The 11,964-nt window shown below is 56.0% G+C and overlaps 1 protein-coding gene across 1 annotated transcript; it reads left to right on the top strand.

Moving 5' to 3' along the window:
- Positions 1–74: 74 nt before the first annotated feature.
- LOC102270922 (sodium/potassium-transporting ATPase subunit alpha-3) lies at positions 75–11,086 on the top strand. The gene is made up of 15 exons (XM_005908984.3): positions 75–267; positions 346–455; positions 542–676; positions 2,773–2,965; positions 3,226–3,401; positions 3,489–3,625; positions 4,256–4,406; positions 4,527–4,695; positions 7,388–7,542; positions 7,622–7,745; positions 8,844–8,989; positions 9,545–9,675; positions 10,115–10,216; positions 10,459–10,550; positions 10,890–11,086. Exons 1-15 carry the CDS (start codon positions 96–98, stop codon positions 10,916–10,918), a joined length of 2,022 nt encoding a protein of 673 aa, XP_005909046.2. The 5' UTR covers positions 75–95; the 3' UTR covers positions 10,919–11,086.
- The last annotated feature ends 878 nt before the right edge of the window (positions 11,087–11,964 follow it).

Raw genomic sequence — 11,964 nt, 5'->3', positions numbered from 1 at the left:
TCGTGTTGCCGGCCCAGCCCCGCCACCTGACTCTACCTGTAACTCACCTGTCCTTGCACGTGCCCCAGGTCTGTCTGACACTGACTGCCAAGCGCATGGCTCGGAAGAACTGCCTTGTGAAGAACCTAGAGGCTGTAGAGACCCTGGGCTCCACGTCCACCATCTGCTCAGACAAGACAGGGACCCTCACCCAGAACCGCATGACAGTCGCCCACATGTGGTTTGACAACCAGATCCACGAGGCCGACACCACTGAGGACCAGTCAGGTGAGGGTAGAGCCCAGACAGGAGGGTGCTTGGCCCCCCGCCCCGGCTGCCCCTTGCCCTGATTGGTGGCTTTTTCAGGGACTTCATTCGACAAGAGCTCGCACACCTGGGTGGCCCTGTCCCACATCGCTGGACTCTGCAACCGTGCTGTCTTCAAGGGGGGTCAGGACAATGTCCCCGTGCTCAAGGTGGGTCCCCCCTCTCACTGGCCTCAGCCTGGCTCTTGCCCACCCCGTGCTTCTCTGCTCTGCCAGCCCTCTCTCCCGCCCTACAGAGGGATGTGGCCGGGGATGCCTCCGAATCTGCTCTGCTCAAGTGCATCGAATTGTCCTCTGGCTCCGTGAAGCTGATGCGTGAACGCAATAAGAAAGTGGCTGAGATCCCCTTCAACTCCACTAACAAATACCAGGTACCCTGGGGCTCTCCACTTTCTCTGTGATGCCCCCAAAAGCAGTGCTCTGCCCCACTGCCCTCCTGCTTTGGGCAAGCTATTAACTTTCCTGGAGCCTCAGTTTCCCCATCTGTAAAATGGGACTGATAGTGGAGAGAGGAACAGAGATGGGACTGAGAGCGAGGTCTCTGTGGGAGTAGGAGGCAGAGGAGTAAAGATTTCTTGCAGCAGAGTGGGAACCAGCCAGAGATCTCATTCATTCATTCAGCAGATATATTTTTAAGCAGCCACCATATGTCTGGGATGCTTCTGTTAGGTGCTGGGGAGACATAACAGCAGTGAGTGAAACAGTGAAGTTCCTCCTCTTGTGGAACTTATGCTCCTGTGCCAGGAGACAGATGATAACAGAGGCATGAGGACTTGAGGAAATTTGGAATATGTCAGGAAGTCACCGTGCTGAGGGAGGAAGCCCTGCAGGTATTTTGGGGCAGTGGGCATAGTATGTGCAAAGGTCCTGTGGCAGGAATGTGTTGAGGTGTCTGAACAAGGGGTTGTGGAGCCAGGAAGCATGGTGGGAGATGAGGGCTGTGTGTGCTGGGCCAGGTCCCGTCAGGCCTCATGGGCTGTGGACACAACTTAGGTGTGATTCCATGAGCCAAGGAGTAGGGTAGAGATGGGACCTGACTCACATTTTTAAAAACTACTTGAGGTCTAGTTCTTACACCATCGTAGATCACCCACGTAGTACATAATTCAAGAGTCTTAGTATAGTCACACATAGTATATAGTATAGTATATACAATGTAGCATAGCTAGCGTCTACTCAGTCAGCTTTAGAGAATTTCCGTCGTCTCAAAAAACACCCTCACACTCTCTGGCTTTGTTCCCCTACCTCCTCCGTCTCCCCAAGCCCTAAGCAACTACTAATCCACGTCCTGTCTCTATGCCCTTGCTTATTCTCTACACTTCATGTCAACAGAATCCTACAATATGTGTTTTTGAGCGTCTGAGTCCTCTCACTCAGCATCGTGTTTTCCAGGCTCCTCAGGGCTCCCCTGGTAGCTCAGACAGTAAAGAATCTGCCTGCAATGTGGGAGACCTGGTGTCGATCCCTGGGTTGGGAAGATCCCCGGGAGAAGGGAACGGCTACCCACTCCAGTATTCTGGCCTGGAGAATCCCATGGCCTGTAGAGTCCATGGGGCCACAGAGTCGGACACGGCTGAGCGACTCTCACTTCCCTTCCCTTCCGTGTTGTAGCACGCGTCAGTACTCCATTCCTTTTTATGGCTGAATGACTTCGCATTGTATAGCGAGATCACATTTTGTTGATCCATTCATCTATCAATGGACATTTGGGTTATTTGCACCCTTTGGCTACTATGAATAATCCTGCTGTGAACATCCGCCTACAAGTTTCTGTGCGGACATCGTCTGCACACCTCTTGGGTGTATACCCGGGGATGGCCGCCTTACGTCGTAACCCTATGTTTAAGCTTTGTGGGGATAGCTAGGCTGTTTTCCAAAGTGGCTGCACCAGTTTTCACTGACTCTCATATTTTAAAGTCTCCTTCTGCCTACCGTGGGGAGAAAATAAAATACAATGGGGAGGGGAGGACAGACACAGAGACTCGATGTGGGGTGCTGCTGTGACATTTCATGTGAGAGATGCTGGTGGGTGAATGGGAAGGCAGGGGAGGTGAGAGAGGTCAGAATCTGGGTACTTCAGAGGTGAGCTGAACAGATTTGGTGATGGGGTCTAATGTGAGATGAGAGATCGTCGGGCGAGGCAGAGAGAAATGCCCGTATCCTCAGGACCCTTGAGATTTCTGTGAGAGAGACACAGAGGAGAAGAAATATTTGTCAGACAAAGAGACAGAAATGGGCAGGGATGAGCAGAGATCTCTGTGAGAGGGTCCGAGAAACAGATGACAATCTATCAGGTAGAGAGATTCAGGCAGTGCCCTCTGGGGAGCCCGGCTGTGGTCCGTCCTGGCATCCGTGGCATCCTGGCACCCGAGGGGGTGGCGGGGAGTCCTCTTCCCCCCGGCTGGGCTCAGGGAGCCTCCAGGTCCCTGGGAGGCTCAGGCACGGCCACCCTCTGCTCTGTTTGCAGCTCTCCATTCACGAAACTGAAGACCCCAATGACAACCGGTACCTGCTGGTGATGAAGGGCGCCCCCGAGCGCATCCTGGACCGCTGCTCCACCATTCTGCTACACGGCAAGGAGCAGCCGCTGGATGAAGAGATGAAGGAGGCCTTCCAGAATGCCTACCTCGAGCTCGGTGGCCTGGGCGAGCGTGTGCTTGGTGGGCACCAGGGGTGGGGCCAAGTTGGGGCAGGGGCCGGAGGGTAAAGAGGGATGTGGTGCTGCCCAGAGCCTGGCTCAGAATAGGATCTCTCAGAATGCACCGTGATTGACTGAATGAATGACGGGTGAAGCCATCTTTCGGAAATGAGTGTGGACTGACTCTGGCCAGCTGGGGAGTTTGATTGCTGCCACGGGAGCTGTGGGCAGGAGGCAGGGGGGACTGAGGCTGGAGCCCCTTTTCCTTTCTCCCCACACCAGGTTTCTGCCACTACTACCTGCCCGAGGAGCAGTTCCCCAAGGGCTTTGCCTTCGACTGTGACGACGTGAACTTCACCACCGACAACCTCTGCTTCGTGGGCCTCATGTCCATGATCGACCCTCCCCGAGCGGCTGTCCCCGACGCGGTGGGCAAGTGCCGCAGTGCAGGCATCAAGGTGTGGCCCGGGGGGCATCGGGGGAGGCAGGACCAGGGCTCCAGGGGCCAGCAGTGAGGCTGGACCATTTGCACACAATGCCCGCAGGTCATCATGGTCACCGGCGATCACCCCATCACGGCCAAGGCCATTGCCAAGGGCGTGGGCATCATCTCCGAGGGCAACGAGACTGTGGAGGACATCGCTGCCCGGCTCAACATTCCCGTCAGCCAGGTCAACCCCCGGTGAGCCCCGCCCAGCCCGACTCAGGTCCCTCTGGGACAGTGGGTCCCATTCCTCCAGGGTCTCCTCTGTTGACTCAGCATCTGGGCCCCATTCCTCTTCTGTCTTAATGATGGGGAGCCTGGTGTTCCAGCTTCATGAGGCTGGCAAGGGGTGGGCTCACATCCCAGCTTGGCCACACGTGAGCTGTGTGACCTTGGGTGAGTCATTTAGCCTCTCTGAGCCCCGGTTTCCTCCTCTCTAAAATGGGCTGCTAGTAATTCCCATCTGGGAGGATTCTATGATGTCTCTCATTGCTGTGTCCATCAGTTTCTTCCTGCCTGTCTTTTATGTCGTTGTCTCTCTCATCTCTGTTCTGACTCCCTCAGCTTTCCCATCCTCATGTCTCTCTCTGTGTCTGTTTCCATTTCCTGCTTGTCTGCATATCTCTGTTCCTCTGAGTCCAGGGTCCCAAAGTTCTTCCTGAGGTCTGCCCTCCATCCCTCCTGCAGCCCCTCTGCCCCCATTTCCCTTCATCTCTGATCCCCCCACCCCACCCCCGCAAAGCCCTTTGTCCCTCTCTCAGAGCCTGGTCCGTCCCCCCCTGTCTGTGGGTCTGTCTGCCTGTCCTGACCACTCTCTGCTCTCCCCAGGGACGCCAAGGCCTGCGTGATCCACGGCACTGACCTCAAGGACTTCACCTCCGAACAAATCGATGAGATCCTGCAGAACCACACCGAGATTGTCTTCGCCCGCACCTCCCCCCAGCAGAAGCTCATTATTGTGGAGGGTTGTCAGAGACAGGTGGGCTGGGGCTGGGGTCCCTCGGGGGAAAGGGGCTGGGGGCCAGGACTCCGGGGTCCATGATGAGAAGACGGTTAGTGCCAGGCCTCCAGGCACTGTGCTCACCCTCTCTCCCTCCAGGGAGCCATCGTGGCTGTGACCGGGGATGGCGTGAACGACTCCCCCGCCCTGAAGAAGGCCGACATCGGGGTGGCCATGGGCATCGCCGGCTCTGATGTCTCCAAACAGGCAGCTGACATGATTCTTCTGGACGACAACTTTGCCTCCATTGTCACGGGTGTGGAGGAGGGTGAGTGAGTCGGCCCAGGTGGCCCTGGAGACTGGGGTCCCTGCGTGAAGCCCAGGAAGGGCGAGGGGAACAGGCCAGGGCTGCAGCGGGTGCACGATGGGGAGATGGCGGAATCCTACCAGGCCCCCAGTACAGCCTGAGCTTGTCCTTTTCAATTTTCTTCCCCCCACAGTGTCGGGGGCTCCCTGGGGTCAGGACCGAGCTGATACACTTCAGGGTCCCTGTGTTGCCCAGCGAGGACCCAGTCTGTTGGGCAAGGCAGAGGTGGAAGTATTTAAAAGATACTCAGAAGTACAACCTCAGGGAGGCAGAGGGTCAAGCAGAGGGGCCCTGAGGAGGCCTCTCCCCCAGCCTGCATTCGGGAGCCAAGGAAGCTTCCCCGAATGGGCAGGAGTCACTGTGCCAAGTCCCCAGGGCCATTGGGAATTTTCACAGAGAAATGCCAGCGAAGGGAGTTGCAGGCAGAGGCACGGCCATGTGGGGGCGCTGGCGGGTGAGGCTGGGCCGCCAAGAGCCCAGACCTCAGGGTCCCCTGGGCACCACTTCCTGACGGGCCTGGATGCGGCCGCAGATGGGGCTTGTTCATGTTCTATTTTATTCTGATCATCCAAGTAATTCATGATAATTACAGAAAATGCAAAAAAGCATTAAGAAGCACATTGGCATCGCCCACAACCTCACCATCCAGAAATATTCACGGTTCACACTGTGGTTGCATTTTCTCCCAGTCTCTCTCTTACATTTCAAATGACCCAGTGTGAAAAATAACTCGTGATGAGGGAGAATTCAAACAGTAGAGCTGAGCCTACAGCCTCAGGTTAAATGCCCTGAGCCCTTGTCTCCTATGGCCCAGAGGACACATGGTTAACCCTTTCTCACCGCCCCCCAAAACATGTTACACGCATGTGCAGAGCACACACTTACGGATGCTCTAGTTCACACCCCCCAGACATTTCTTGGGCTCCTACCTTGTGCATCACACCAGGGGCTGGGGAATCAGCTATGAGCAAAGCAGACATGGTCCCTGCCCTCCAGGAACTGGGGGACCTTCCCCAAGTTAACAAATTATAACATAACAAATGAAATTACAGGGACTTGCCTGGAAGTCCAGTAGTTAAGACTGTGCTTCCAATGCAGGAGGCACGGGTTCTATTCCTGGTCAGAGAGCTACCATCCCACATTTCATGCAGCACAGCCAAAACAAAAATAAAACAAAAAACTAATTACTTATGGTGACAAGTGCTAAGAAGAAAACCAGCAGGGTGCTATGATAGATGATAACAGGAGTCCTACCTTAAAAAAATTTTTTTTTGGCTGCACTGCATGGAGTTGGGGATCCTAGTTCCCCAACCAGGGATTGAACTCGAGCCTCCTGCGTTGGAACCATAGAGTCCTAACCACTGGACCTCCAAGGAAGCCCCAGCAGGGGTCCTACCTAGATAAGGAGGGGCAAGGAAGGCCTCTCTGAAGTAAAAGAAGCAGCACAGTTTAACCTTCAGTAGGGGGAAGTCCGGACACACCCACAAGCAGAGCAAGTGGCACAGCAAACCCCGTCACATCGCCCGGCTCAGTACACACAAATCATCACCCATAAGTACTTAGGGTGAGACCCCGGTAGTTTGTGGAGCGCCACACCTTGAGGGGACAGGCAACAGCAGGTGTGAGCAACTAGGTGCCTTATTTTTTACACAAAAGGGATCATACCATCTATGCCACCCCCCGCAGAACAGGCTGCCTGTCTGTCCCTTTTTAAAAATAAGTATGGCAATTCCCTTTTTTTTTTTTTTTTTTTTGCTGTGCCATTTGGCTTGTGGAATCTTAGTTCTCTGACCAGGGATCAAACTTACGCCCCTGCAGTGGAAGCAGGGAGTCTTAACCAACAGGCCACCAGGGAAGTCCCTCTTTTTTGGCTATTATAATGCTATGGTGGGGCTTTCCTGATAAAGATAAAGTTGGTAAAGAATCCACCTGCAATGCAGGAGACCCTGGTTTGAGTCCTGGGTTGGGAGGATCCGCTGGAGAAGGGATAGGCTACCCACTCCAGTATTCTTGTGCTTCCCTTGTGGCTCAGCTAGTAAAGAATCCTCCTGCAATGCAGGAGACTTGGGTTCGATCTCTGGGTTGGGAAGATCTCCTGGAAAAGGGAGAGGCTACCCACTCCAGTATTCTGCCTGGAAAATTCCAGGAACTATGTAGTCCATGAGGTCACAAAGAGTCGGACACAACTGAGCGACTTTGACTTTCAATGCTATGATGAACATTCTTGTACTTGCTTTTTGGTGGACATAAACACTCATCCTATAAACCTATGATGAGGATTGCTGGGTCAATAAGGCAGGGATGCTTAACTTTAACAAAAAATTCTGGGCACTCCCTGGCAGTCTAGTGGTTAAGATTGCACTTTCACTGCTGGGGGCACAGGTTCAATCGCTGGTCGGAGCAACTAAGATCCCACAAGCCATGCTGCATGGCCAAAAAAGGGGAAAAGAAAAAAGAAAAACTGCTACGCAGTCTTCCTAAGTGGTTGTATTTTGAGAATGTTTGAACAGAGGCAACCTGATTGGATGTCTGAATGGAAAGGCGGGTGGTGAGGGGATGGATTAGGAAGGACGCCTGGACTGGGTAGGGAAGGGACAGCGGGACTAGGGTGCCCTGGCATGGGTGCTGAGGTCTGAGCCCACCCTGCCAACAGGCCGCCTGATCTTCGACAACCTGAAGAAGTCCATTGCCTACACCCTGACCAGCAACATCCCGGAGATCACACCCTTCCTGCTGTTCATCATGGCCAACATCCCACTGCCTCTGGGCACCATCACCATCCTCTGCATCGACCTGGGCACCGACATGGTGAGCCCCGGCCACCCCCAGGTTCTGGGAGGGCAGGGTCCCCCAACACCACCCCGATTCACCGGCTTCTCCTGCCCAGGTCCCTGCCATCTCATTGGCGTACGAGGCTGCCGAGAGTGACATCATGAAGAGACAGCCCAGGAACCCACGCACTGACAAGCTGGTCAATGAGAGACTCATCAGCATGGCCTACGGACAGATCGGTGAGGACCTGGGGCCCCCGCCTGGCTTACGGCTGAATGCCCAGCACCTGGCCCACCCTGGGCACTCGGGAACCTCGTGTTGAATGAGTGGAGTGAAAAGCAGGACATGCTGCCATAGGTCTAGTCGTGGCAGTCCAAACGTGGGCTGGAGAAGAATTTCCAGACACAGAGCATTTCAGAAAGGAGTGACTGTCTTAAGAGCAAGGAGCAGAGATAATGAAGATCCTGCAAATGTAGTGGGTGGGGGAGAGTCAATGCTTTTTATGGGTTAGCAGCCAGTTTTTTAGCCTCATGATGAAGAAAACTCCTGCTAGAAGGGTGGCATTAAGTGACCGGTTAGGGTGCTAGAGGGTGAGTACCGGGGTGAGCATTTTTACCTAATATGGGGTCAGGAAGCTGGCCAGGAAGGATCGCAGTGTGGGCGGGGTTGGCAACAGTTACAATGGGGTTCAGTCAGTTCCAGAGGTGACCTTGATTCTGGGCTCCCTTTCTGTGGCCTGGATGCCAGGTCTCATGCCTGTGACCTTGGTGTGGGACTCCACAAGTTTGGAAGGAGTGACTTAGAGATGAGGGGTGGAGGAAAGGCCTCCCCGGGGTGCGTGTGGGATACTGAGTGGCCCAGGAGGGCCACGCTACTGCTCCACCACCCACCATGCTGGGAAGGACTAGTCAGCCTGTGAGCTCTCTGAGGGCAGGGGCGAGCCCCCCCGTTCCTGCCTCCTCCTCCGTCTGCTGCTGGAGGGGAGAGTGCAGAGCTTTACAGGTGTCCCAGCAGAGGCCTGGTGGTGGTGGTCAGAGGCCTGGGAAAGTCATTCCTGCACGGTGGCCCTCAGGGACTTCCTGATGTCCATGTGGCCCGGGTCAAGTGGGAGGGACTCTAGGTTCTCCATCTCTGGGGAGCCCCCTCCCCAAGTCTGCTGCTCCAGAGAGCCCATTCCAGATGCTCACCACCAGGTGGCGCCCTCAGGTCGTCCTCTGGGAGCCCAGCCAGGAGGATGGTAAGGCAGAGGACTGAGTCTCAAGGGGCCCCAGAGGTGCCCTGGGCTGGCTGCCCGCCCCACCTCAGCCTCTCCTCATCTCCCTACTCTCCTCCCCCAGGAATGATCCAGGCTCTTGGTGGCTTCTTCTCCTACTTTGTGATCCTGGCAGAAAATGGCTTCTTACCTGGCAACCTGGTGGGCATCCGGCTGAACTGGGATGACCGCACGGTTAACGACCTGGAGGACAGTTATGGACAGCAGTGGGTGCGTAGGGGTGGGTTCCACAGTGTGGCCGTGGGCCTCCCAGGAGGGGTCTCTGCCCACAGCATCCTGGGCCACGGTGAGCTGTCCTATCCATGCGGGTGGCTTGCTGTGATGGCCCCTCTGCCTTGGGGGTCATCAAGACCCTCCTTCGGACACAAGGGGTCTCTTGGCGCTCTTGCCCCAACCCATCGTGGTCCTGTCCACTGGCCAGGCTCTCTGCCCTGCCAGGCAGGAAGCCTTTGTGACCCCCTTCCCAGTCTGTCTTCCCTTCACAGCACAGCCCGTGTCCCCCGAGGAGGCCCCCAGGTTCTCCGGTCCACAACTAAGGTCACCAGCATGCTCTATCCTTCCTTGTCCATTTCCTGACTATTCCTGAGGGGCTCTGAGCTACAGAGGGCAGACATGTCCTCCCAGGGGACCCCATCTGGACAGAGTCCCCGCTTTGCCCTGGGGACCTACGCAGGAGTGCACACAAGGAGCACGTGGGCAAGGAGAGGGGGCCGGGGCTGCGGCCACACTGACCACTGGCTGACACGTGCATCGTCACCCTCGCAGACCTACGAGCAGAGGAAGGTGGTGGAGTTCACATGCCACACGGCTTTCTTCGTGAGCATAGTGGTCGTGCAGTGGGCTGACCTGATCATCTGCAAGACCCGGAGGAACTCTGTCTTCCAGCAGGGCATGAAGTGAGGGTCGTGGTCGCTGTGGCTGCTTTCCGTCCCGCCCCACGTCTGTCTGTTCTGGTTTTGCCTCTGAGTTGATTTTCTCTCCAGTGGTCACATCTATCTTGGATTCCCTGTCTGCCTGTGTGTGTGTGTGTACGCGCGCGTGTGTGTGTGTGTGCACGCGCGTGTGTGCGTGCGCGCGCGCTGCTGGGATGTTCCTGCGTCCCTCTCCAGATCTGTCTTATCTTTTTATACCCCGGCCTGTCTGTGTGTCTCTGTCTTCATATTTCACCGTCGCCATCTCCCTGGACCCATCTGTGCCTCGCTGCCTCTTTCTGTTTCCATCCCTCTGTGTCTCCTTGTCTGTCTCTCTCCGTTTGCCCCGGGGGAGTGCCTCTGTGTCTATGGGGTGGGGATGCCGGGTGGGCTTCTCTGGGTCCAGCCCTGACTGTGCCTGCAGGAACAAGATCCTGATCTTTGGCTTGTTTGAGGAGACGGCCCTGGCGGCCTTCCTGTCCTACTGCCCAGGCATGGATGTGGCCCTTCGCATGTACCCTCTCAAGTGAGTGCCTTTCCCCCTTCCAGGTACCACCTGCTCCAGGGCCCTCCCAGGAGCCTTTGCAGTGGAACACCGTCATGGGCGGGGGGTGGGGTGGGGCTCTGTAGACCCCGGCCCAAAGCCATGTCCAGGGCACCCGTCACCTTGGGCACGAAGGATCAGGGGGCAGTGCGCTGGGCGTGGCCCTTCCTTTCCTCCGTGTTGCCCGGTGGCGCTGACTCGCTCCTCCTCTCGCTTCTCCGCAGGCCCAGCTGGTGGTTCTGTGCCTTCCCCTACAGTTTCCTCATCTTCGTCTACGACGAAATCCGCAAACTCATCCTGCGCAGGAACCCCGGGGGTGAGGGGCTAACGGGGGTAAAGGTGGGAGGCTGGGGGGAATGGGACGGGGCAGCTGGAGGGGGAGGCTGGAGAGCGCCGCCTGGTGACGATGCTAACCTCACTGTCTTCCCCCTCCTCCCGCCCCTCCCATACCCCCTCCTCCCTTCCGCGCTGTCTCTCCATCCCCTTGGCACCTCTTCCCTCTCCCCTTCTCTCCGGTCCTCCTCCTCTCTGTGTCGGTCCCCGTGTCTCTGCCCCTTTGGACTTCTTTCTGTGTCGCTGCCTCTCTGTCTCTGCTTGTGCGTCTCTCCGTGCCCGTCTCTCCCGTCTCTGTCTCTTTCCTCCTTTGTCTCTCCAGGTTGGGTGGAGAAGGAAACCTACTACTGACCTCAGCCCCACCACGTCTCACGTCTCTTTCCTGCCCCCGCGAGCCCAGGACCGCCCACTCCAGTGCCCCTCATTTTGTATTCTGGGGGGAGGGGCCCTCTCTCCCCGTGGCCCCGCCCCCTCAAGTGATCTCCCGCCTCCCTCCCCACGCCCCGCCCCCTGGCTGGCTTCTCTCCCCGCCCCCACCCCCGCCCCCTGCCTCTCTCCCCTCCCTCTCTTTTGTGTGTGTCTGTTCCTCTCCTCCTCACCCCTGCCTCCCAGACCCCTCCCTGGACTCTTTTTTACTCCTCGTCGCCCCCTGGCTGATGCCGTCTCTGGTTCTGGACAATTATCAAATATATCAGTGGGGAGAAGAGAAGCCGTGTGTGTCGTGCTTTGCTTTGTTGAGCGGGTTCAGTGCAGGGGGGATGTGGGCGGGACAGCGTTCCCCGTGCTGGCACCCATGACTGGGTGATTCACAGAAGCCCAGAAATTTAGCCTGGCATGAACGTGGGAGTCATGGAATTTCAAAGTCATCAAATCACAGGGTTTTAGACCCAACAAGGATTAGTATGAGAACACTGTGAATTTGCCAGGTGATGGGATCCTAGGATCAGAACACGGGAGAGGGGGTCAGACTCTGGATCCTCTCATATTGGAGAAGACCCTGGGGGGCCATGATGATACAATGGTTCACTGAGCTCCCACTCTGTGCTCTGCCCTCTTCTAAACATTCTACCTGTATTAGTTCACTTAATCCTCACAAGGCACAGAGAGGGAAAGTAACCTGCTCGAGGTCACACAGCTGCGAGGGGACAAATCTGGATAACAAACCTAGGATGTCCAAGCTCTAAGTCATCATGTTCTTCTCTTGTTGAGATAAGCTTCCATCTGTAACTTGCACAGATCTCAAAGGCATAGCTCAATGGTTTAAATAATTATATCCACATAGCCACCATCCATATTGAGCTGTAGAACATTTACATCTACCCAGAAAGTCCCTTCATTGCCCCTTCCCAGTCAGCAGCCCCTCCACAGGCAACCATTGATCTGCTTTCTGTTACCAC

Source organism: Bos mutus, chromosome 18 (genome assembly GCF_027580195.1).
Source record: "Bos mutus isolate GX-2022 chromosome 18, NWIPB_WYAK_1.1, whole genome shotgun sequence".
Taxonomy (NCBI): domain Eukaryota; kingdom Metazoa; phylum Chordata; class Mammalia; order Artiodactyla; family Bovidae; genus Bos; species Bos mutus.
This window is presented reverse-complemented; position numbering and strand designations above follow the sequence as displayed.

What these genes read in the sequence shown, in the direction of transcription:
- LOC102270922 (XM_005908984.3), top strand. Translation starts at nt 96, where the DNA reads ATGGCTCGGAAGAACTGCCTTGTGAAGAACCTAGAGGCTGTAGAGACC. An exon ending in CACCACTGAGGACCAGTCAG is followed by an intron (nt 268 to 345) that starts GTGAGGGTAGAG and finishes TGGCTTTTTCAG; the next exon opens with GGACTTCATTCGACAAGAGC. An exon ending in CATGGCCTACGGACAGATCG is followed by an intron (nt 7,746 to 8,843) that starts GTGAGGACCTGG and finishes CTCCTCCCCCAG; the next exon opens with GAATGATCCAGGCTCTTGGT.